This window comes from Protopterus annectens, chromosome 13.part0 (assembly GCF_019279795.1).
Source record: "Protopterus annectens isolate FY-2018-M chromosome 13.part0, PAN1.0, whole genome shotgun sequence".
NCBI classification, from domain to species: domain Eukaryota; kingdom Metazoa; phylum Chordata; order Ceratodontiformes; family Protopteridae; genus Protopterus; species Protopterus annectens.
The window spans coordinates 169,284,668-169,310,735 of NC_056747.1; the positions used below are offsets into that span (position 1 = coordinate 169,284,668).

Here is a 26,068-nt window from a genome sequence, read left to right on the forward strand (position 1 = left end):
ATATATATATATACACACACACACACATATACACACATACATATACATACATATATATATATATATATATATATATATGTCTATAAAAAATTGTGCATGTGCATGTTTTTGCCTGTCTCTGATGTAATCATGCTGTGTTTTCTGTACTGATCTCATTTATGTAATTTATTGTAATTTTCTGTTACTACCTGTAGGTTTCCAAGATCGTATGCATACAATTAGTATTATGTCTTGTGGAGCTTTTCCCTCCAGGCCTTTACTGAAAATAAGATTTATACCCAGTTGGACTTTCCTGGTAATCAAATGTCAAATAAATAAATAATCCTGCTTGAAAGATATCAAAAGGAATGATGGAACGTCATACCATAACCTTAACTTTCAGACTAGGAAGAATGCATCTGATACCCATCTCCTTTGTCCTGCTGAAGGAGTTGGAACTTTGAATAAGCCGCATTCTCCCTGTGCATGACCATATCAATTTCTGTGATGATTCTGTCTAAAAATATCTGCTGTGCACAGGCAAGATGAAGGCACAACTCCAAGAACGAACTGAAAACATGCACCAGGGTGACCATGATACTATTTGATTTCCCCTGAATTTTGAATTATTAAGAAAAACAAGGCTTGGTCAGTAGCTCTTTACGAGTGCTTGTTAAGGTACCAAACTCTATATGACTGTCTGACCTCCCAGCTTCAAGCACCTCTTTATTGCATGCATGCGTAAAACAAAGATGTGACGTAACCTCTCCAATTTTCTACCTCACCCCAACCACAGCTGGCTCAAGGCGCCCCTCCCAACCTGCAAAAGAGGTATCCATTCTAACAGCCTGCAATACAATTAGACAGGGGGAAAACATACCTAACTCAAGGCTGGCAGGACATATCCACCAACCCGGAAAGCAGAAAGCAAGGACTTCACTTCAGCAACATGTCCAAAATTAACATAACTACTTATAAGAAAATATTCAATGAAGCAACCTTAAATGGATACATGCCACATTAACAGTCAAGACAGTGACCATCATCAGATGCAGGATGTAAAGCTGAGCATGAATAGCTGTTCAACTCAGGCAAAGTTTATAGTCTTCTGAGCCTTATTCTTGGGAAGAAAGGGTCAGCACAAGAACAAATACAGCTCCATCCTGACAAAGGCAATCTCCTGCATGGGAAGCAAGACTACCTTCTACCAAATGGAGTCAGCACAAGAACAAATACAGCTCCATCCTGACAAAATCAATCTCCTGCATGGGAAGCAAGACTACCTTCTACCAAATGAGGTCAGCACAAGAACAAATACAGCTCCGTCCTGACAAAGGCAATCTCCTGCATGGGAAGCAGGACTGCCCTCTACCAAATGGGGTCAGCACAAGAACAAATACAACTCCGCCCTGACAAAGGCAATGTTCTGCATGGGAAGCAGGACTGCCTTCTACCAAATGGGGTCAGCACAAGAACAAATACAGCTCCGTCCTGACAAAGGCAATCTCCTGCATGGGAAGCAGGACTGCTTTCTACCAAATGGGGTCAGCACAAGAACAAATACAACTCCCCCCTGACAAAGGCAATCTTCTGCATGGGAAGCAGGACTGCCTTCTACCAAATGGTGATCACCCCAAAAATTGCAACCACGACAAGACCAAAGTAGGAGCTGCTTAAGGGCAATTGCTGAATGGGCTATCTTCACAAGTTCATCCAGGTTTGGCATCAGGAGTTATTTTTATTAAACAGTCTTGACAAATACAACCGTGCACCTAATAAAAGCTTCACATATACACAACAGGCCAAACGTCAGCACTTTATACTAGAGATGGAGATGACAAACACTAAAGTGCCAAAATCTTTCCCATGAGGTTCCTAAATGGTGACGTGTTAGTAAGCATCTGACATTAACAATGTCATCAATACTGGAGTATCACAGTATGAAACATGGTGTCCTGGATGTGTTTATCAATGTTGCTTAGGTCAAACATGAAGCGACCTCCTGTACCTTACCCTCACACACACACACACACCAGGTGTTTACTTGAACCAGGGACAGGGACAATCTAAACCTAATTCTAGGACTGACATAGGCTTCAGTGTATTTCAGAGGCAGACAGAATGGAACTGGGCCACCAGTTTCTGTAACACTAACTGACCTGTTGACGAAGTCCTTGATAGATGCTGGTCAACAATCTTTAAGACAGAGCCCTTTTTAACCATAGTGACAATTATCTCAGCTGGAGAAAATCCAGAGAAAGGGCCTATGCTCCACAGTCCTGCATGGTCATCAAGACTGCTTTAGCTTTTCCTAGGAAAACTACTCCTCCTTGGAAAACTGCAGGAGATGCATATGGAAGCACGACTAATTAAAGTTTAGGTGACTTTTCTCTGTAAGCATAAAGGTTCCCATCATTCATCAGGATGGGACAAACTAGTCAATAAGAAGAACTCAAGCAGAAGTGCCATGCATTTAACAGTTAGTATAGTCCCCTCTTCAGAAATTCCTCAATTACTTCCTTAAAGGAATCGCCAAGAAAGGATACCCATCTCCCCCAGCTTAAAAAAAAGGCATCCAGAACAGCCTGGTGACGGTGCACTTCATTCAATAAAGAGGAGGACCACAGAGGACCTCATGAGCTTCAGAATTTCTCCAAAACACAAGTCACCCAAGCAGTGCGCTGTCAGATTTAGAGGATTCACTATGCCTAACTAGTCAAGAGATCAGAACATTAGTTCCTTTACACACCAAACCCAGGTGGACCCTGATAGGGTGGAAGAAATTCTCATGTAAAAGGTATATTGAGATAGATGTACACATATAGTGAATGAAGGACCCTTTAGAAGTAAGGAAGCATTCAGTGGAGGAAATGAGTGTACAGCCCTGCACCATTATCAGCTGGTATTCATGGAATCTACACTTCCTCATCCATTCAGTTACATCCCACTGAACAAGCTCCAAAACATGAGGCACTGGAGGGCACGGAAGAGCACATCCAACCATCATCTACAACCCTTTCACTCAAGATGGAGGCAAAGGCTCCATCAACCTTAGACACATGGCCACTACTTCAGGGCCTGCTTTGTGACAGACCAGACATTTTGTGTTCTAGCACAGGACAGAATAGTACCCACCAATCAGATCCTGCACCCAAGAATGGGCAGTGCAATAATGCCTCTCTTGTGGCCACCAGAAGATAATGAGGGGTAAACAAATTTCATAACAGACACAGAGTTCACAACATGAGACACAGGGGGCTGCCACTGAAGTACTGGGAATTATAGCTGTCAGGGTACAGGTTCTATAGCCAAAAGCGCAACTTCCTGCTTCCTAACTTTTGCTCACTCCAGTCTGAACACAGATGAGAGACCATTCTGGTAGCATACGAATTAGCCACCCTCTATCCCAGTCACTTTGACTATGCTAAGACAGGCCTTGAGATTTTACGTACACTGCCTTCAAGAGGCCTGGCTTAAACCCTGGTACATGCAGGAAACCTGTACCTCAAGCTCCTTCCTTTTGCAATATAAACAGCTAATCTGTGGATCCTGGCTTATGATTTGACAGTTGCATGAACACTTGCTACCAGCTCTCAAAGTAATGGAGACACCCCAAGACCTACACAGTTCTGGTATCACCAACATATATTCCCAGGCAGCATGAACCCACACCGTTCCTGCAAGAAGAGAGGTTCCTCATTATCCCCTTCACCACTCTCAGACTCTAAAAGGCACCCAAAATGTTAATCAGACCTAGGCTGCCTGGGTCACAGTAACACTTTCATTCCTCAGTATACCAACTGGGTGGCTGACTTCTGCCAGAGGATTGTTTGACATTCCCTGCACTTACAAAAACTGGCATTTACAACTGATGACTCAAAAATATCTACTTGGAATAAAAATGATATTATGGATAGAAAAACACGTCAGCTTAGCTATTTCTCTCACTTACCCTCTGTGACTGCAGCTTTTAAGAGAGACTCTCCTTGCAGATTTTCTAAATCTCCACGAAGTAAAGCCCTGGAACGTGCCCCAGGACCAACATTTTCAGGTCCATTAATTTCTGACATTTCAGAATAAATCTGTAGCTTTTCATTCAGACTTTGGGCAATCAACTTATCCTTCAAACTTAACCGATCTAAAAAAAAAAAAAAAAAAGAATTGTAGTAAATCATGCAGTATCAGCATTAAACAAAAATGCTTCAAGTTTTACGAATCACATTTTCTAACTTAGGAGGTAACTGACATTTATTCATTCATTACCAGTGTCTTAAGTACAATACAATAGTGCCCTACTACAATTATTAAAACTTAAAAGTGTGTCATTGTTGTAAACATATTCCTTAGGTAAACCAATAGGTAGTTTCACAACATCAGCTTGTACAGATGGCATCAAAGGTGTTGGCATGATCAGTATATTCTACAGATCAAAATATCCCACAAAACACATAATTTTACTATTACTTACAATAACAATCATTCAGAGATGATCCTAATTATAGTCAGATTCATGAAACAAAACAATTTGATAATGCTGTGCTATCTTTACATAGGGATAAAAGAAAAAATGTCAGAAGACGCTATCCAGCACTGCAAATTACATATCTGTAACGTAAACATACAGAATCAGATTTGCAGAGTAGTCTGCAGTACAAAATGCCACAAAAGCATTACAATTTTACTGAGGTTATTTAGATACATGTGGGAAAAAATTTAACAGTAAAGGCTAAGCCCTCCTTAAAGAGGTGACTATTTTATTAGGAGACACCCTGAAAAAATGTATTTGGGAGAAAGATGAAACTCCTTATCCAATTAGCCAAGGGGAAAAGACTGCCCCAATTCCTACGAAAGTTTCCCTGGCAAACAGAAGTCTAATTTCTACTACTCTACCCCTGCCTCGGTGCACTCATGTTGTACAAAGAAAGATGTAAAGTGAGGGAACAGAGCCATCATTGTAATCTAATGCTAACTTTCATAAAGTTTAGCATGAAAGAATATTAAGAATTTATTTTCTGCAGTGGTCCTTTTAAGACAGGAACATTTCAGTTCCTCTAAGACATCTGTATCACCTTCTAAACTCATACGTCAGACCTGATAACAATAAGGATAGAAACTGCCATGAAAAAATACAAGTATAGATAGTAACAGTGTGGTTATAGAAATATGTATATGCCTTTAAGTGTGCTCTGATAATAGGGAGTATAAACGCATCCTCGCAGCAATTAACCAAACCACAAGGTCTTAAATGCCAACTACTACAGTATAAAAAAGAGTAGCCTAGCTGTCCAAGTCCAGGAAGGTGGTTTCTCATTTAAGAATCACTTAAGCCAAGTGTGATCATTTTAGTTTGCAGAATCTGAATAAACCTGAGTTTTGAGCATGCCCTACTTCCAATGTCTTCTTGGAACTTACATTGGTGAAGTATGCAGTTGGAATTTTGGTAGAAATCCATGCTTCAAGACCCAAGGTGTGACAAAATGGCATTGCCAAAGTAAGTTTGTCTCTCCTGTTCACTGAGTGTCTACAAAAGAGCTTTGCTTTATGCAACTGTTACTACTCGCAGTGACAATTTTTTTTTTCCATTTTGGAAGAGTGCAGCTGTATGAATTTCAGTAAGCAATGTTAATTGTTTGCTGTCCTTGCTATGAATCTTCAACTGGAACATAGGCCACTGGACAGAGTTTCAGTCTGCCCTGAAGTACACATGAATTTGGACTGTAAAAACCACAACACAAAGGACTTAGAAAACATTTCTGTTTTCCAGTGTGCTGACGATATGCTAACCATTTTGTTCTGGCATGACTGAATGAGTAAGCTGTGCACATTTTATGAAAACAGATGCACAAAAACAGTGTAAAATGTTCTTTAATCGTGACACTGAGTGAGAAAAACTCCCTTCTGCCTAACAAAAGAGGATATATGATAACTGGGTCAAGGGTACACTCAAACACCATTCATTACAGAACCTAGTAACAAAACCTACAGTGGATTTAAAAAGTGTACACACCCCTGTTACAATGCCAGGTTTTGTGATATAAAAAAATGAGATCACAATAAATCATTTTAAAACTTTTCCCACCTTTAATGTGACCTATAACCTATACAGTTCAACTGAAAAATAAACAAATATGTTAGGGGAAAAAATATAAAAAATAAAAAACGTACAATAAGCTGGTTGCATAAGTGTGCACACCCCTTAAACTAATACTTTGTTAAATTACCTTTTGATTTAATTACAGCATTCAGTCTTCTTGGGTACAAACCTGCCATCAATTAAAGAGACTCTGATTAACTCCAAATAAAGTTCAGCTGTCCTAGTAGGACTTTTCTGATATTTACTCAATTGACTGATACAGCAAAAGCCGTGGTTCGCAGAGAGCTTACAAAGCAACAAAGGGATCTCATTGTTGAAAGGCATCAGTCAAGAGAAGGGTACAAAAAAATTTCCACAGCACTGGATATACCATGGAACACAGTGAAGACAGTCATGAAAAAGTGGAGAAAATATGGGACAACAGTGATGTTGCAAAGAACTGGACATCCCTACAAAACTGATGAAAAGACAAGAAGAAAACTGGTCAGGGAGGCTGCCAAGAGACCTACAGCAACACTCACGGAGCTGCAGGAATTTCTGGCAAGTACTGGTTGTGTACTACATGTGACAACAATCTCCTGTATTCTCCATGTCTGGACAATGGGGTAGAGTTGCAAGACAGAAGCCTTCTCTTGCACAGAAAAACATCCAGGCCCAGCTAAAATTTGAAAATCAATACATCAAGTCTCTCAAAAGCATGTGGAAAAATGTGCTATGGTCTGATGAGACCAAGGCTGAACTTTGTGGCCACAATTCCAAAACCTACATTTGGCACAAAAACAACACTTCGCATCACCAAAAGAACACCATCTCCAGGGTGAGGCATGGTGGTGGCAGTATCATGCTTTGGGGTTGCTTTTCTTCAGCTGGAACTGGGGCTTTAATCAAGCTGGAGGGAATTATGAACACTTCCAAATACCAGTCACTTTTAACCCAAAACCTTCAGGCATCTGCTAAAAAGCTGAAAATGAAGAGGAAGTTCACCTTTCAACATGACAATGACCCCAAGAATACATCCAAATCAACAACAGAATGGCTTCACCAGAACAAAATTAAAGTTTTGGAATGGCCAAGCCAGAGCCCAGACCTAAATCCTATAAAAAATCTGTGGGGTGGGCTGAAGAGGGCTGTGCACAAGAGATGCCCTCGCAATCTGACAGATTTGGAGCACTTTTGCAAGGAAGAGTGGGCAAATATTGCCAAGTCAACCATGCTGAACTCCTACCCAAGAAGACTGAATGCTGTAATTAAATCAGGAGGTGTTTCAACAAAGTATTAGTTTAAGGGTACTCAGACTTATGCAACCAGCTTACTGTACATTTTTTAATTTTTTATATTTTTTCCCCTAACAGATTAGTTTGTTTTTCAATTGAATTGTACAGGTCACATTAAAGGTGGGAAAAGTTTTGAAATTATTTGGTGTGGTCTCATTTTTTTATATCCCAAAAACCTGGCATTTTAACAGGGGTGTGCACACTTTCTATATCTACTGTAGGTTTTGTTACTAGTTTTTGTAATGAATGGTGTTTGCGTGTACCCTTGACACAGTTATCATATATCCTCTTTTGTTAGGCAGAAGGGAGTTTTTCTCACTACTCTATATGATACTGTGGAAAATAAACATATCAATGTTAAGCCTAAGCCTTATATAACAGAATACACACCAAATGAGACTGCAGTAAGGAGAAACATTTGTTTTTGATCTCCAAACTTTTAAATATTTTAACGACTCAAAGGTTTTAGTACACTTAAGAGTTTTTATAGTGTATGTTAAGGAATTCTACCAGTACTTCTCCACCTCCTCCCAGCAATGTTAGCAAAGATCTCTAGTAATGGATTATTGCTTTGCCCATCCTAGTTATGATGGTATACACCTTTAAGTATATCATGCTAGTTTTCTTTTTACTTTTCAGTACTAACAAACATTTCGGACATTTCTAGTCGATTTAATGCCTTTGATGCCTTTGCCTGTGATTGAGGAGCCATTTCAGAGGGTAACTATGGATACTGTGGGTCCGCTGAGTACCCCAAGTTTCACAGGGAAAAAGTATATCCTAGTGGTAGTGGATTATGTTACACAATACCCTGAGGCAGTGGCTTTGTCCTCCATTGAGGCAGAGAAGGTGGCAAATGCTTTGTTAGAGATTTTCAGCAGGGTAGGTTTCCCAAAAGAAATACCGACTGACCAAGGCGCCAATTTCATGTCAGACCTGCTGGCTTGTCTGTGGAAGTCCTGTGGGTTTGAAGCACATGAAGACCACCCCCTACCATCCCCAGACTAATAGTCTTGTTGAGAGGTTAAACTCTACAATCAAGTCCGTGCTACGGGCATTTGCAGATCAGTTTAAGAGGGAGTGGGACAACTATTTGCCCCATCTTTTGCTTGTTTCAGAAATCCACAGGTTTTTCACCCTTTGAGTTGCTGTATGGGCATAGGGTGAGGGGACCTCTAGATTTAATTTGAGGTGAGTGCGAGTCTCACAAGGAGTCTGTTGTGGCATACATCCTAAACCTCAGGACAAGGCTCAGGGAACTCATGAACTTGGCCCAGGAGAACCTGGCAGATGCCCAACAACAGAAAAAGGTGTGGTATGACAGGAATGCTCGAGCTAGAGAGTATGCTGTGGGGCAGAAGGTAATTGTTCTCATTCCTGTCAGACACAACAAGCTGCAAGCAGCTTGGGAGGGACCCTACAAGGTGGTAAGAAAGTTAAGCGATGTTAACTACATGGTGAAATTGCTAAGCAGAAGGCCGGGGCACAAACTGTACGATGTTAACATGATAAAACCTTACCATGATAGGGAGGCCCTTGTGCTGAGCATTTGCAGTGGATTACAGGAGGAGTCTGAGGGAGACCTGGGGACTGATCTCCTCAGTGAGGCTCGGGCTGACACCTCGGTGGAAGGGGTAGCAATAACCCAGCAGCTATCTCCTACCCAGGTTCTAGAAATCCGAGCAGTGTTGCAGGAAGTTGGGGGCATGTTCACTGGGAAACCAAGGTGCACCCACCTGGTGCAGCACCAGGTGGATACAGGTCCCCAAAGGCCTATTAGGCAGGCCCCTTATAGGGTGCCTAAAAGAGTCAGACAGACACTGAGGGAAGAGGTACAGGAGATGTTGGAACTAGGGGTGAAACAAGACTCCAACAGTCCCTGGGCCTCTCCAGTGGTGCTTTGCCAAAGAAGGATGGCAGCACCAGGTTCTGTGTGGACTACAGAAAATTAAATAGTCACACAGAGTTGGATGCTTACCCCATGCCTAGGACAGATGAGGCCCTAGAGCAGCTGGGTGGGGCTAAGTGTCTTACAACCATTGATCTTATCAAGGGTTATTGGCAGGTGCCCTGGACTCCCAGTGCTAGAGAGAAGTCAGCATTTGTGACTCCTTTTGGCTTGTATGAGTTTACATAAATGCCCTTTGGGATGAAGAATGCTGCAGCAACTTTCCAGAGGCTGGTAGATCATATCCTAGCAGGAGGGTTTGCCCTTGCTTACCTAGATGATATTGCTATCTATAGCCATTCCTGGCCAGAGCACCTTCAGCATGTCAGGGAGATGCTGGGCAGCCTACAGAGGGTAGGTTTGACCATTAAGCAGAGCAAATGTCAGGTGGGTATGGCAGAGGTCTCCTACCTAGGGCATAGAGTGGGGAGTGGTAAGATAAGGCCACAACCAGCCAAAGTGGAAGCCATTCAGGCATGGTCTGCACCTGTTACAAAAAAGCAGGTGAGGGCATTCTTAGGGACAGCAGGGTACTACAGAAAGTTTGTTCCCAATTATAGTACCATAGCTGCTCCCCTCACAGACCTGACAAGGAAGAACAGGCCAGATAAAGTAGTGTGGACACAGCATGTGAACAGGCATTCCAGAAGCTTAAAGAAGCTTTGGGAGGATCCCCTGTGTTAGCCAGTCCAAATTACAGCAAAGAATTTGTTGTGCAGGTGGATGCTTCAAACCACTGGGTGGGGGCTGTACTTAGCCAGATTTCTTCACAGGGGGAAGAGCACCCAGTGGTTTATCTTAGTCGTAGGCTCCAACCCAGGGGGAATGCTATGCAGCTGTATAAAAGGAATGTCTAGCCATAGTGTGAGCACTGCAGAAACTTCAGCCTTATCTTTATGGAAGGAAATTCACAGTTATGACAGATCACAACCCTCTAACATGGTTAAACAGCGCCAGTCAGCAAAATGCCAAGTTGCTAAGATGGAGCCTGGGGTTGCAAGCATATATGTCAGTGTAGCACCGCAGTGGAATTAGCAATGTCAATGCAGATGGGCTCTCAAAACAGGGAACGGGGTGAGGTACACTCAGATAGACCTAACCCTCTCAAGCGGTGTTTCTCGAGGGTCACTTGAAAAACTAGCTTGAGTTCTCCGGGGGGGGGGGGGTGTATGTGAAGACTGGTAGAGAAGAGTGAAGGCTGCCAGCCTAGCCAAATAGAATTTGATACATAATTCTGGCATTTGTAAATACAAATGTAAAATACAGGCTTGTTTCTTAAATGAAAGAAAAATACTGTAAAATGTTGAACTTCAAGATTGTAGCAACACTGCCATCTGCTGTAAGGAAAACTAAGGAAAACTAAGTCATGCATTTCACATCTGTTCTTTGAAATTAAAATCATGTCTTGTGTGTTCTTTTGATCTCCAGAGCTTGGGGTCATTATGTCTGGACTAGCACATTCTTTCTATTGTTTTAAGGCTAAAGTTAATGAACAGAATTTACATGTGGAATGTCCTTTTTATTGCTTTAAGTATAAAAGAATGTAAATGCAGCTTCTGTGTGGCCTGGGAACCAGGAAAGTGCCAAAATGATGAAATGTATATACTGGGAAACCTAAGTGTCAAAAAACATGATGTAATCTGGGAGGGCCCAGCAGAAATGTTTGTTAGCGATTTTAAAAACTATTGCTCAAAGAGACTGTAAGCATTTTGATCGTGGACATCTAACTCAGCACTGCCTGTTGTCTTAAGTAAGTTATCTTAGAAGTATGTTTTCTTGTAGGAATAGCTACGACTATAAAGATTAGACTAAGTGTTTTTTCTGTTATATCAGAACTGTACTACTGAATTATTTTAAGCTTCTGTTTGATCTCTGAACTCTTGAATAGCACTGTGGTGTATTTCTATTGCTTTGTGTTTTTAGTATTTATTATTAAATATTTTTAAACCCTTTTCAACTGTGGCTGGTTTATGTAGAGATAATTAAGCTTATAAGTGATCCTGTAATAAGCCCTTCCAATAAGTCTTAAGACTGTTTAGTCACACTTACCATTGGATAATAATATTGCACAATAATAATTGGACACTCTTTTAAAAGCCTTTTAGTAGCTGATAAATATTAGCTGGTGGTGGCAGTAATTACTACTGTATAGTATGGGTAAAGGGGCATAGCTGGAGAATCTGTGTCAGCCTTTCCCAAAAGTGTCTGTGAAGTTGTATAAATACTTATCTTTAAGTGTGTGTGTGATTGTGTCAGCTACTAGGGCAGGGACATGAAGCACTGGCTGGACAGAGAAAGAGTACTGGAGGTTTTAGCTTGCCAGCTAGGCTGAGATCTGGACCCTATAGCTGTGCCAGTGGGGAGTCTTATTGGGGACCTGGGGAGCAAGGGAGCGACCAGCCCCAGACACTCTCTGGTGTTAGTGGTGAGGATTGAGGCTCCTTGATTGCTGTGCCAGGGCACGGGCGTCACAACAGACAACATGGCTGTTTCTTTCTTTCTTTAGTGTATTTTAATAAAAACAGCATGGCTTGTTCTTCTCTCTTGATTTCAACTTGCAGAAAAGACATACGTATTAAGAAGGGGAAAAGTATGTCTTGATAAACTACTCTATAACTGCAGGTAGGTAAAACAATGATGAAATAATCCTACAATGCCTCTGCCCAACTTAGGAAAAAAAAAATAAAGTTTCCCACAGGGAAAAAAAAACAGGAACAAATAAATCAAAAAAGACCCAAGCAACTCAGAAAACACCACTTTAATGCCACAACACAAGATGGTATACAAATAATCCCACACACTTAGCGCTTTCACCAAAAAACAATGGCTTATTCCGAGTAGAGTGGGAACAATTAATGCATCCATCTTAAAAGGTTGACATCAACAAATTTTAGCCCATCATAGACTACAAACAATTAAAAATATGAAGCTACACCTATTCATTATCCACACAAAAAATCATTGTTAAAAGTTGTAAGAATACATAATATATATATGTTTGTGAACTTCAACTGTTCTACTGTAAAAATAATTAAGTATAGAATATTAAATACCAAGTAATGTTAAATACAAACTTAAAGAAGACAACCTTACTAATACTAAATCAATTTAAATATACTAGCACTTCACAAAAATAATTTAACTAGTAATAAACAAATATATATATTTTTAAACTAATAATCATAAGGTAATTGCTCTTGTTTTTAATACAGGTAATAAAGCAACATTCTCATTTAATCCAGGTGGACACATAGCGTTGAGTCTAAGTTGCCATTTAATTTCAAGGGTTTCTACTTTCAACTTACAGTTTCCACCTCTATCAATTGCAATTACCCTACCTATAACAAAAAAAAAATTTAATTTGTACAAGTGCTGTGCATATAAAGTGCATTGGGCTGCTTTTTGGTTCTGATAGCTCTTACATGTTCAGAGATCCTGTCCTTTAATTTTCTTGTGGTCATTCCTACAAAATAACTTTTGCAACTTGTGCATGTTGCAACTGCACCTACCAGGACAGGATAAAGTTCACATATACAACTTTTTACAATTTTTTTTATGTGTAGATAATGAATAGGTGTAGCTTCATATTTTTAATTGTTTCTAGTCTGATAGGCTAAAATTTGTTGATGTCAAGCTTTTTAAATGGATGCATTAATTGTTCCCACTCTGAAGAAGCCATTGTTTTTTGGTGAAAGCGCTGTGTGTGTGGGATTATTTGTATACCATCTTGTGTCGTGACATTAAAGTGACGTTTTCTGAGTTTTTGATTTATTTGTTCCAACTTAGGAAAAAAATGGGGTGTGAGGGGACAAACATCTGACCCATGCAATAAAGTTTATGAACCATCAAAGATCTAAATATACTGCTGGAGAGCCAGAATGGTACCAAGACTGGTTTGAAAACAGAGAGCGAATGAAAGGAAGTGAATGCACTATTTAAACAGGTATGTCAACATACTCATACTCTTAACATGGCAACTTGTAAAAGACCCATTAAAAGAAAAGAAGATGCACATAAAGTTGTCGACTACAAGACCAGAATATCTGTTATACACCAAAATATTACAGCTTGTTGAGGCAGAACAGCCTGAATAGCAGTACCTGTGGAAGTGAAAGACTTGCATGCTAAAATATTACTATCTGCTAGGACAAAGCATCACCCAAGTGTAAAGCCAGTGGAAGGAAGATATTCAAATACTAATCCCGTACAGCTTGAAAGTGTTACAAAACAGAAGGCAAAAAGGTCATTACAGCCTAGAAATGTTGCAAAAGCTAGACGTAATTGAAAAAAATGCTACCCCCAATAATACTATGACCTGACACACCACCAGGATTCCTGGTTTTCACTTAAAGGCATATAGTAAGATTCCTCTCCCTTGAAAAACGCCATAAGCAACTAAGTTTTATGGAGACTGCACCAAAGGAAGAGGGTCGAAAAAGCATTCGTAGTTGGAGGGATGGATCAATGTCAAACAAGGAGAACCAGGGTGAAAGGAAAACAGTAACGTGGCAGACTGTCAGTAGTACAGCATTTGCCCTTGTGCATTCTAAGAATTGCAGGCTAAATCCCATCAGGACGCAATGACTTGTAAATACATAAATAAGTAAAAACAGTGTACAATACATTCATCAGTGAAAGGACTAGAATTGACTTGCTTATCCTGGGCACTTCAATTGGATGTAACTGGCAATCTTCCTTTGCTTCTTCTTTGCAAATGATTAACTAGTTTTCATTTAGAAGCACTGCATTTTTACTACCCTTTTCTATCAGCAAGCACAACCATAAGTTTTATTTTGCTTTACTGTTTTGTCTGGTTTCCTAATGAAATGTCTGTACTCAAAATGCTGAGTGCTGACAAGATGAAGAAAAAAAAAAAAACAAAAACGCAAGAGAAGAGTGGATCTCAAAAACCGCTCTTCTCCTTTAAATTTCTTTTTGCAGGGAAGCAAACCCCCCTTCCCCTGCACCTGCCATACCTCTATATATATATATATATATATATATATATATATATATATATATATATACACACACACACACACCAATTCCAACATCACCACACCTCAGTCAAAAAGGGACTATTCAGAGAAATGGCATCTCAAACTTGGTATACACGTCCATTCCTTCAGCCACTGACCGTCTGCATTTTGGGACTTGCTCTAGTGGGTTCTAATATTTCAAATGGTTATTGTTTTGTCTTTAGACCTAAGAACTGTTTGTTCTTTCCTAAGTCGGCATAGTCTTTATCAGTCTCCTGTCTTCTTTTCTCATGGTTTCCTCACAGCTCCTAAAACGTCACATCTCTCTCTAACTTTTGATGTCACCTCATTTGAGGACCACTGTTATTTTCTGCTTTCAGTTTGCTTATCTGTTTCATAAAATGGCTTCCTACTTCTTTAATGCCACTTCTAATATACCCTCATGGTTCAATTAAGATTTTCTCAACCAATATAGTTTCCCTTTAAAAGCCTCATCAGAAACTTGGAAATAATGACTTCCCCAACAGAAACAGGACACTGACATCTTTATAGATTCAACAGAGACACAGCTTGGGCTGAGACTGGAGCAAACCATCATGAAATATCTCAGTAACATGAGCATGCACTTTACCTTCCTCAGAGTTACAAAATCATTGACATTACATTTTTCTAAAAAACTACCTGTTTTTTTTACCTTCCTCGAAGTTGCTCAATTGGTTGGGACTTCATTGTAAATGCAATACCTCCTCATGGAATACTCCTGGCTACCCCAATGCCTCTTCTTCAGGTCTCAGAATTCATAACTATGCTCTTCTTTAGCTTCTCATCTCTTTTTTAGCAATACTCAGTGCTCTTTCCCCAGTAGCAATACATCTATTTAAAGATTTGGGGACCTATCTTATGAAATTGCATCCTTGCTTCTATCAGATCAGCTATTTCTTTTAAGTCCCAGTAAAACCATATCTGTGACACAAAAGGATGAACCCTGACTGAGGTGTAGCCAGGCCTGTGTGACTAGAGCCCCAGGTTATGAACAAGCTGGCCAGGTAGGGAGAAGAATGAAGTGGCCTGGTCAACAACGTGAGTAGTATATCTCAGGGGTCCCTATCAACCATTTCTGAATTATTGGGGGAAGATGAAAGCCTAATGAAACCACTGATTTACTGGGGGGGGGGCTACATCACCTATGCTTCCAGACCTAAAGTGCCTTTCCATGCAATACTCAGAGGAAGGTTAGAACATGCAGCATAAATTTAGTGTTGGCCACCTGTGTCATAGCCATGCAGTGACTGGCAAATGGGTGGGTAAGAACTTGGAATAATCTAAAAGGCCGGCAGACACGAGGCCAAAAAATAAATAAAGCAAACTTAAAAAATCCTAAATAACCTTAAGAGTTGCTTAAAAGACTAGGTAAAATTTGACTGCATCAGGGGTACAAGGTGAAAAAGGAAAAAACAATCATGCCTTTTTTAAAAAAAACGGGTTCTGAAGTACTTCCCTCAGATCACAACATAGTAATGATAGTAGATATACATTTACCAATGTTTGCACTTACTTATGGTCTGTGTAGATGTGCTATTTCCTTTAAAGTGCAGTCTGCACTTTTTTAAAATTATTTTATTGCTTTGATTAAAGCAAGCATATTTACAGTACAGTATTAGCATTACATACTTTTCCAATTACTTTGATAACAGACAGCATTTATACTGCCTAGAATGCTACTGCGGTCACTTATTACCACTTTGTAGTTCCCAGGACATACTACTGACCATTTGACTATGTGTATTATGGTAAGAAAACACTCAATAACTATGTATAATGTCTTTATTCTCACTCCTATCCTTTTCTTGCCCAACATAAAAGCTGGATGTTAGCATTCAACAGATCAAGTGTCTTTAAAACCACCACAACTGCAAAAACTATAATTAGAAGTCTGATGAAAGCACTAACTTTTCTATTAAACGAGTTTTATTTCTGTCATGTGTAACCAGTGATTTGTTGTTGTTGCTCAATTTATTTTTCTTACATTGGTTACTTTATTCGTTTGGGTGTGTTTTCATGTTTTTTTTTTTTTTAACTATAATTATCTTTATATTCGCATGCACTTAACACCACTTTAAACCATTTCATAGCCAGTTACAATAAGCTTGTTTTAATTACTACTATTCTACATACCTTACTTGAAAAGACCCTGGTTTCCTAAGTTTAAGTCTGTTTAATAAAATGTACTGCCACATATTATTTACCCTTTACACAAACAGGAATCGAACACCTGGGGCCTGACACATTCACTCACTCATTCATTTACACAAACACACAATGTTTTGACTCTCTCTTCCTTCACTTCTTATGACCATTACTGGCTCACTTACTTAACCCCTGTGCTCCCAATTACATCCTTCTTTTCTACCCTGCTGCATCTATTTACTTTATTTTTATTTAATTGCATCTTTTAAAAGAACCCTCCTTGATAAATCTTGCTTATTTTTAATATTTCCATACTATGATCTGAAGATGACAGATAAGGTGAAAATCTATCCTTACAATGTCTGACTATGGAAGTGGCAATTTATTTCAAAATGCTTAATACCTGCCCATGAAAAACTAGGTAAAACAGCCAATAACCTGCTGATGGAAGATAGTAAAGAGATTCAATATTTAGGAGCTACTCTTACACACAACTGCAAAGAAACACCAAACAATAAAAGTATAAAAAGATTTTAGACAATAGTAAAGCAATAATAAAAAACTGCAATAAGTTATTATTTTGCTATGAAAGAGGTTGATTTTAATTGAAATGGTTTATTTTTCCCAAAATACTACACATTATACAATATTATTCATTCTTTCTAAAGTACACATTAAACAATTTAATGACATTTGTCTGAAGTTCTTATAGCACCTGAACAAGCCTAGAATAGTTTTAGGACATCATGCTAGAGAATGGAGTAGGATTTCCAGACCTAGACACATACAGTGGATATAAAATGTTTACACACTATTAAAATGCAAGGTTTTTGTGATATAAAAAAAGAGACCACAATAAACCATTTCTAAACTTTTCCCACCTTTAAGGTGACCTATAACCCGTACAATTCAATTGAAAAACAAATCTGTTAAGAGAAAAAATAAAAAATGTACACTATACTGGTTGCATAAGTGTGCACAGCCTTAAACTAATACTTCATTGTGTGTGCACACCCTTAAACTAACTTTGTTGAAGCACCTTTTGATTTAATTACAGCATTCAGTCTTCTTGGGTAGGAGTCTAGCAGCATGGCACATCTTGACTTGGCAATACTTGCCCACTCTTCCTTGCAAAAGCACTCCAAATCTGTCAGACTGCAAGGGCATCTCTTGTGCACAGCTTTCTTCAGGTCACCCCAGAGATTTTCTATTGGATTTAGGTCTAGGCTCTGGCTGGGTCATTCCAAAACTTTAATGTTCTCCTGGTGAAGTCATTCTTTTGTTGAGTTGGATGTATGCTTGGGGTCATTGTAGTGTTGAAATGTGAAATTCCTCTTCATCTTCAGTTTTCTAGCAGACGCCTGAATGTTTTGGGCTAAAAGTGACTGGTATTTGGAACTGTTCACAACTCCCTCCACCTTGACTACAGCCACAGTTCCAGCTGAAGAAAAGCAACTCCAAAGCATGATACTGCCACCACCATGCTTCACAGTGAGGATGGTGTTCTTTTAGTGATCCAAAGTGTTGTTTTTGCACCAAACGTACCTTTTGGAATTGTGGCCAAAAAGTTCAACCTTGGTCTCATCAGACCATAACACATTTTCTCACATGCTTTTGGGAGACAATGTATTGTTTTGCAAATTTTTGCTGGGCCTGGATGTTTTTCTGTGTAAGAAAAGGCTTCCATCTTGCAACCCTACCCCATAGTCCAGACATATGGAGAATACAGGAGACTGTTTTCACATGTAGTACAGAACCAGAACTTGCCAGAAAATCCTGCAGCACCTTCAGTGTTGCTGTAGGTCTCTTGGCAGCCTCCCTGACCAGTTTTCATCTTGTCTTTTCATCAATTTTGGAGGGGCGTCCAGTTCTTTCCAACGTCACTGTTGTCCCATATTTTCACCACTTTTTGATGACTGTCTTCAATGTGTTTCATTGTATATCCAATGCTGTGGAAATTTTTTTGTATCTTTCTCCTGACTGACAGTTTTCACCAATGAGATCCCTTTGATGCATTATTAGCTCTCTGCAAACCATGGCTTTTGCTGTAGCAGGCAACTGAGTAAACGTCAGGAAAATCCTACTAAGACAGCTGTACTTTACTTGGGGTTAATCAGAGGGTCTCTTTAATCGATGGCAGGTGTGTACCCTGGAAGACTGAATGCTGTAAATAAATCAAAAGGTGCTTCAACAAAGTATTATAGTTTAAGAGTGTGCACACACAACGTATTAGTTTAAGGGAGTGTACACTTATGCAACCAGCGTATTGCACATTTTTTTTACATTTTTCCCCTAACATATTTGTTTTTCAGTTGAATTGTACAGGATATAAATCACATTAAAGGTTGGAAAACATTTGAAATGATTTATTGTGGTCTCATTTTTTTATATTACAAAAACCTGGCATTTTAACAGGGGTGTGTAAATTTTTTATATTTACTGTATGTTCCAGCTTCAGTTATTAAAATAGGTTTATGGTTAAATTCTGATTATTCAGTCATCTACAAAAAAATATCAAGTGGCTATTAAATATTTATTTAAAATCAAATAAATAATGCAATGTATTTGGCTCATATAAACAATAGATCAACAGCTTTTAGATATTTTTATTTATAAAAACCTGATGATAAAAACATGGTGCTTTACATTATTCCCTACATCACTTCAACCAGAATATGTAGCTAGTCTGAACTTTCAAAAAGCTTAATCCTAAAAAACAGGGATTTTGAATATTTTTTTAAATCAAATGTTGAGAGCGATTAAATTGCTTAACCCAAACTACTTAATGGGTAAATATAATTTGGATATGGAAAACTATGAAAGTACAAATCAACAAAAAATTCTGTTAAATATCTGAAGTTGATTTAATGCTAGATACAATTTAAAAAGAATATCCATCCATTCTTGAATTTATAAACAAGCTCAAATGGTGAGACAAGGAGATTGCATATACTAAAAATATAAAAAATAATTAAGAACTATTCATGTCAAATAAAACATAACTATTGGAATTGTGGCTCAAGTTGAACTACAACAGAGTAATATTTTTAATATCTTCCTCATCTTTACTGTTGGAGATTATACTCTCAGAAATAGATTATCACTTCAAACAATTTAAATTACATACAAAATAAAAATTTTGGTTGTTCAAGATGTAAATCCTTAATAGGTTCAAAATCAAAGCAGACTGGAAGCATATGGTTTATGGCTGTATTGCTGTACAAATTGTTGAGGAAAAAAATCAATTTTTCCTGCAAGCATCATGGTCTGATAAATTTCTATCAACTAAACATTTGGTGTTGCTTCATAGTCTAATTCCCAGATATGTACCAATGTCTCAATTCCCAGTTCTCTGGACCTTAACAATAATCAAGAAAATTACTATTAAAAAGTTGTGCCTTGATTTATAGAATTTGTAAATACTTTCACTGCTGTTAGTTATAAATAAATGTTTACTTTTAAGACAAACATAACACTGAATATAATTACTGGGTAAAAATAAATTCATTAAGAGAAATATTAATCTTATGTTCTATGAATTTATATTCTTTAATAAGTTTTAATACTTTATACAGCAAGAATGGTTTTATTATGTTAATGTGTTTGTTCCTGTATATAAATTTAAAAGCAGGAGAGGGGATGATCACTAAAATAAACATCTGCTCTGAAAAGAAAAGTGTTCCAACAATGGAAATGAAAGTATAGTTGTGTAAAAACTTATCATAACACCAGATGTCCTACTGATCACTGCTGCAGTATTCATAATGAATGGGTTTTCATTGCTGATGTCCGGCCAGCGTAACAAAGCTTTACCTTCCTAGGATCGTATGTCCAATGTGTGACCTCAGCTCATAAGCATAGAGCGTATACAGGTGAATGCACGAGCATAATTCCTCAGACCATCTCCAAGCCAGAGGCCTGAAGACCCTGAGAGTGACAGACTGGTCAGCTGGGACGGGTGAAGCATTAAGTGGTATGGAGGCCTCTTTTGTTCTAAGATGCTGTCCATAGTATAAGGACAGAGGAAGGAGAAACATTGTGTGGCCATGTGATTATGGAAAAAGAATGTAGAGGGACAGGAGAGTGGGAAGGAGCACTCCAACAGTGATCAGTACACCACCTACTGTTATTGTAGGTTTACTATGGTTTGTGCGAATGAGATTCTGTCGAAAGCACTGCTGCCAAAAATCAGAATGTCGTGCACAAAACATAAATGGATGGGATAGTCTAATACACTTATGCAAATGCTGTAGTTCATTCGACTATCTGCACGGAGATTCTGGTACAGTGGGGATTGGAAATTCACCCATATCCCCACTGTAGTGCGATCTTGGAGTTAGAGTATATTAGTGGGGGGGTGTGGGGGGTACAGGGGGGCTTGCCTCCCTGCAAAAACATGATTTGTCATATAGGAGTCTGATTTACATCAGCTCCTATATGGCTATCACGTGATGGTTTCGGGCCACAATGTCGAGTCAAATGTGTCGATCATTTGGGTCGACATTGTGGCAGGTCGGAATGTGTGTTTTTGTGTTTACTATTTGTTGTTTCAAACGACAAATCTTTTGCCATTCGAACAAACAATAGTAAACCATTATTGTAAGCTTTTACACAGCAGTACTAATATCCTGACTGAAATCACTGTCCTAGACCTAGAGAATGCATCAATCCTGTAATGTTTATTGTGGGTGAGCACACAGAACCAGGTGGCAGCTTCTAGTATGGTCCTGCATCCAGCCCTTTGTAAAAAGCCCCATACAATGCTACTGCCCTGGTAGAATGAGCTCAAGGACATGAGGGCAAGGGCTTATTATGTAGATAACAATTAAGAAGATGGCCTTAGAAATCCAGTTTGCAATAGTTTGTTTATACAATGGTGGTCTCCTTTATGCACTCAAAATTGCATTTTACAGTCAACTTGTCTAATGGATTTGGTTTTATCCAGACAAAATTTTACCTGTCTGTGAATGTCTAGACAACATAATAATCCCCCCCCCCCTTACTGTGGGTTGGGAAAGATGGTAGGGAGATTTATAGTCTGGTTAAGTGACAGTTCGTTAATTACTTTAGGCATGAATGAAAAGCTAGCTCTCAAGGTCACCCTGTCCTTGTGAAAAATATGAAATGGCAGGATGTCCATGAGAGCCTGAAGCTCTGAGACTCTTCTAGCTGAAATAGGAGTCAGAAGTGGAATGGTTATCCAGGTGCAGAATCTGAGGTTTGCTGAGACTGCTGGTTCAAAAGGAGGCAAAGTAAGTTTTTCCAGGACAGAGTTCAGATCCCAAGGAGGGCCAATGGGCTTCCATGGTAGTGTAAAATGCAGCACCCTTTTAAGGAATAACCTGAACTTGGGTCTAGCCGAAAGGGGAGGACTGAGGGGTAGACATGCAGAGATAGCCGACAGGTTGGCTTTGATCAAAGAGTAGGCCAGACCTGTATGCATGAGATCACCCAGATATTTCGGTATATGAAGTACCTGTGATTTTTTTGGGTTCCTGCCCACTCCTGTGGCACCAAAAGGAAAACATCTTCCATTTGGCTATGTAGGATTTCTGAGTGGTGGTTCTCCTAGCTTACTGAAGAACCTTAACTACAGTCTCTGAAAGGTCATAGCTGTATGGAATTAAAACCCTATCATCCACAAAATTAGGTTCAGGGATGACAGGTTTGGGAGAACAGTGACCCCTTCTGCTGTGTGATGAGATCTACTAGTAGTGGCAAGTTTGTGGTAGCCACTCCTGGTGTGGTAAAAGAGAAGAGGAAACCAATGCTGCCTTGGCCTTTGGGTTTTCTTTTTGAGCCTTTAGAAGAATCCCTGTGAATAACAGGCAGAGGAATAAAGGCATAGAGGAACCTCTCTGTCCACTGAAAGCATCTGTCCTCCAGGCTGAGGGTCAACGGTTCTGATGCAAAAGAAGGGGAGTTGTTTTCTTGTTCTCTGTAGCAAAGATGTCTATCTGAGGTGCCCCCAACAGTGGAGGATGTTCAGAACAAGTGTCTCTTGAGGGTCAATTCATGAGGATTCTCTAAGATCCTGCTTAGTGCATCTGCGGACACACTATCCTGTGAAGAAATATACGTGGCTGCTAAAGACATGTCTTTCTGGGTGGCAATCTCCCAGACTGTCTGTGCTAATCTGCACAGTCGGCAAGACCTAGTTCCTCCTTGTTGTCTGTGAACACCTTTGGGGACCTGTTCTCCAGATATGAGAACAGACAGAGCATGGATGAGGGCCCTCATCTACTTCATGTTGATGTGCTCCAGGCATCTGAGTGAATTTCTTGAACTGGAAGTGGTGGTGTGAAGGGAAGTCCTGGTTTGAGCATCACCTGTTCCCTTCCATCATGAAAACTCTAGCCTGAGACAAGGTAATAGTGGGATTACTGTTTCTAGACAGTGAGATTGCTGTGACCAAACTGCATTTTCCTCATATGCAGTCTGGCTACAGGAAGAACTGGAACAGTGCTGCCATGAATGCTATGGCCCTTAGTATTTCTGTTGCAGACAATTGGCTTCAGGAGGACAAGTTGGTAAAATAATTTCCAAGGCACTGCACTTTTTCCTGACGTGGGTATGCCTGCATCTTTATGGTGTCCAGTCTGCAGGCCAGGAAAACCAAGTTTTGAGTTGACCACAGGGAGGACTACTTGTTGCTAATGGTGAACCCCAACTTTGAAAAGAGGTTGAGGGCTAGTTGGAGGTACTGCAGGAGTATCTGAGGAAAGAAAGCTTGGATTAACAAGTCATCTAAGCAGGGAAAAATCTGCTATAACTACTGCTGCCAGACACTTTGTGAAGAAAACCTGAGGCTGCAGAAAGCCCAAAAGGCAAAGCAGTACACAAAGTGAGATGACTCAGCACAAACCCTGAGGAATCTCCTGCAAGAGAGCAGGGGAGGAATGAATTGGAATATGGAGGTAGGCATCTATTAGACTATAAATACAGGAAAAACCCGAGGCAGAGTGTGTAGGGAAAGCATTCTAATAGTTGGCACTTTCAGAAAAGTGTTTAACAGACAGAGATGTAGTATGGGTCTCCACTGTCGTCCTTTCCTTGGTACTAGAAAAAGTCTAAAGTAAAAGTCATTTCCCAGAAATTTCTGGGGTAATGATTCTATTGTGCCTTCTGCCTGAAATTCCCATAGGATGGGTGGAAGCAGGGAGTGGGTGGTATGCCAGTTAGAGGAGGGATGTCCAGCCAGAACATGGCATACCCCTTTTTTATACTCAAAAACATCCACTTAGTCTGCGGTAATCTTTTCCCAAGTGCAGACTGACTGGGTGAGCCTTTCAGAGAGTGGAAGAACTTGGGTGGGTGTGAGACTTTGTAGATAGTCAAAGAGACTTGTTTTCAAAAGGAGGCCTCCCAGAAGTGTAATCTAGCAGTGGTTTTTCTGCAAATCTCCTTCTGGAGGCCTTCCTGTCTCTCTAGGTGCACCTAGGATCTCTTAATCAAAGAGGTGGGTTTTGTTGTGTAGTTCCTCTGGTACCTTGGTACAGAGGTTCACAGAAGTTGCCTGCAGTCCTTCATGTTTTTCCCCTTATTCTTGAAAGATTTTGAAAAGACTGGCTACATGAGGCCCAAACAGGTGTTTTTTGCCTACAGAAGGAATTATGCTCCAATGTCCACAGATACAGCCCTATACTTACAAGCTAAAGTCACACATCAGATATACAATTCCTGGGAAGGTAATGCGTTAGTAGTACCCCAGCTAGATGTTAGCAGTCATACTGCATTCATTATGAATACTGTGACAGTGACTTCAGTCAGGACCTCAATTTACCCTCAAATGTAAACCTAGAAGAGATGCATACAAGTTGAAACAGGAAAATACCCACAAGAATTAAAAGAGAGAGAAAGAACCAGACAGCCTGAGGCCATTTTTCAGAGCTGCTGACTGCATGCTTGACTAAACAGATCTGGAGCTGGGTCTTCACTCATGCACTGTATGTTATGGTTAAAGGGGAAGGGGCTAGGATGTCTTGGGAAAGTTTAATGAGCTTGGCTAAGTACCTGCTGTCCTCAGTTCTACAAGTGAAGGATATGAAACTATCAAGATCAAACCCTTAATGCTGCTGAGAAGGGATCCATTCCATCTGGTCCAATACTATCTAAATTTTGAAACTGATGCTAGCAACCTCCCTGTCAATTAACAAACTTTTAAAGTTAGTGACTGGGGTTTTGCATTGTAAAATCTACCTACACATGAATGCTCTTGATTATATCACACCTTAAATAAAACAAATGAGCACTGCAACCTTCAGAAAAAAAAAATATTCATGTAAAGACTAATGAGAGGTTTCTTTGGTGGAGAATAGCCATGAGGAGAAAAAAAGGCATGAGAAACTACAGTACTTATAAAGTATAATCCCGCCAAGTACAATAAAACATCTTTCTTGAAACCTCAGAGGTGACTTGTTTAACTTAATCTCTTAATAATTTGTACAGCAAAATGAACTGAGTGTTCTCTCACTGCCAAAACAAATAACTAGGTGGTACTTGCGTATTATCGCAACCACATATCAGTACTCAAATAAATCGCTAGGTTTGTATGAAATGAGGTCTGCTAAGCTAAGAAGGGGTGTATAAAGTGTTCACAGAAACATAGCGATTTATTTCGAGTACTGAACCTATTGTGCGTGATTGCTTACATTGGAAGAGGAATAAGGTGAGAATCTGTCTTGCCTGGTAACGGCCTTTTCAGCTTATAAGAAAGAGTGCTGCTTCTCACTCCTCATCGAACTAATGAAACTCAGCACCTTCTCCAAAAGGCAACCCATTTCACTTCAATTATGTCTAGGTTTACACACTGCAAGGGGGGAGTGCTATGTGTGGGACATGTGTGTGAATCATTCAGTATGTGGGGCATTTGTTGGTAGTTTTGTAAGTGGATGCTGCAGCTACACAACTTCACATGATCAGAAGTATCCATCTGAGGCGGGATAACCACTTAACACCTCCGACCAAGGAGTCCCGCTGGGGAAAAATACATCAGTCCCTGAGGAGTCAGTGTCCCCGTAGTCAGTATTTCTTGCAGGCACCTTTGTCTTGGATGGGTACCAACCCTGAGCAGTCAGACAAAATATTCCTGAGCAACCACCCTTTGCTGACACTGTAATCAGCAAAGCAGGATTTGCGATACAGTGGGGCACTGTGGAGTTCACCGAAATAATACCACATGCCACCCACAAGTACAAAATTTGAAGGTTTTTCCTCTCCCTGCCTCAAACCGTTGGGGACACATAAGTACTTACTTGCATACACACCCCTTTTAAAGTTAACAAGCCTGTTTTTGGAGAATCGCAACAAAGTATGCCAGTTCTGAAATGTGGTTGCAATAATATGCAAGTACCAACTAGGTTTATTATTTCAGTGGAATAATATATAGTAGCAACCCCTGCACTATGCTAATGAACAACAGTTGAGCCATTACTGACCAGGCTGAGTTGGCAGATCTCTTACTGAGCACTTTTGTGAATTGTTATAATCCTTCAAAATTACTCAATCAACATTATGCCTAAGAAGGGTATTATTCTACAGATCTAATCTGTACAGGTACACAGTAGAAACACCAAACTGGACAGCCTTCACTTTAAAAAAAGGTAGA

General features: G+C 39.7%; 1 protein-coding gene across 1 annotated transcript in view; it reads right to left on the minus strand.

Annotated features, from left to right (window-relative positions):
* Positions 1-26,068, minus strand: part of ARHGEF18 (Rho/Rac guanine nucleotide exchange factor 18) — a 2,448,098-nt gene that overhangs the window by 384,153 nt on the left and 2,037,877 nt on the right. The window contains exon 25 of the mRNA XM_044090748.1: positions 3,932-4,117. Coding sequence (XP_043946683.1) covers positions 3,932-4,117 — 186 coding nt within the window. The remainder of the gene's footprint in view (positions 1-3,931; positions 4,118-26,068) is intronic.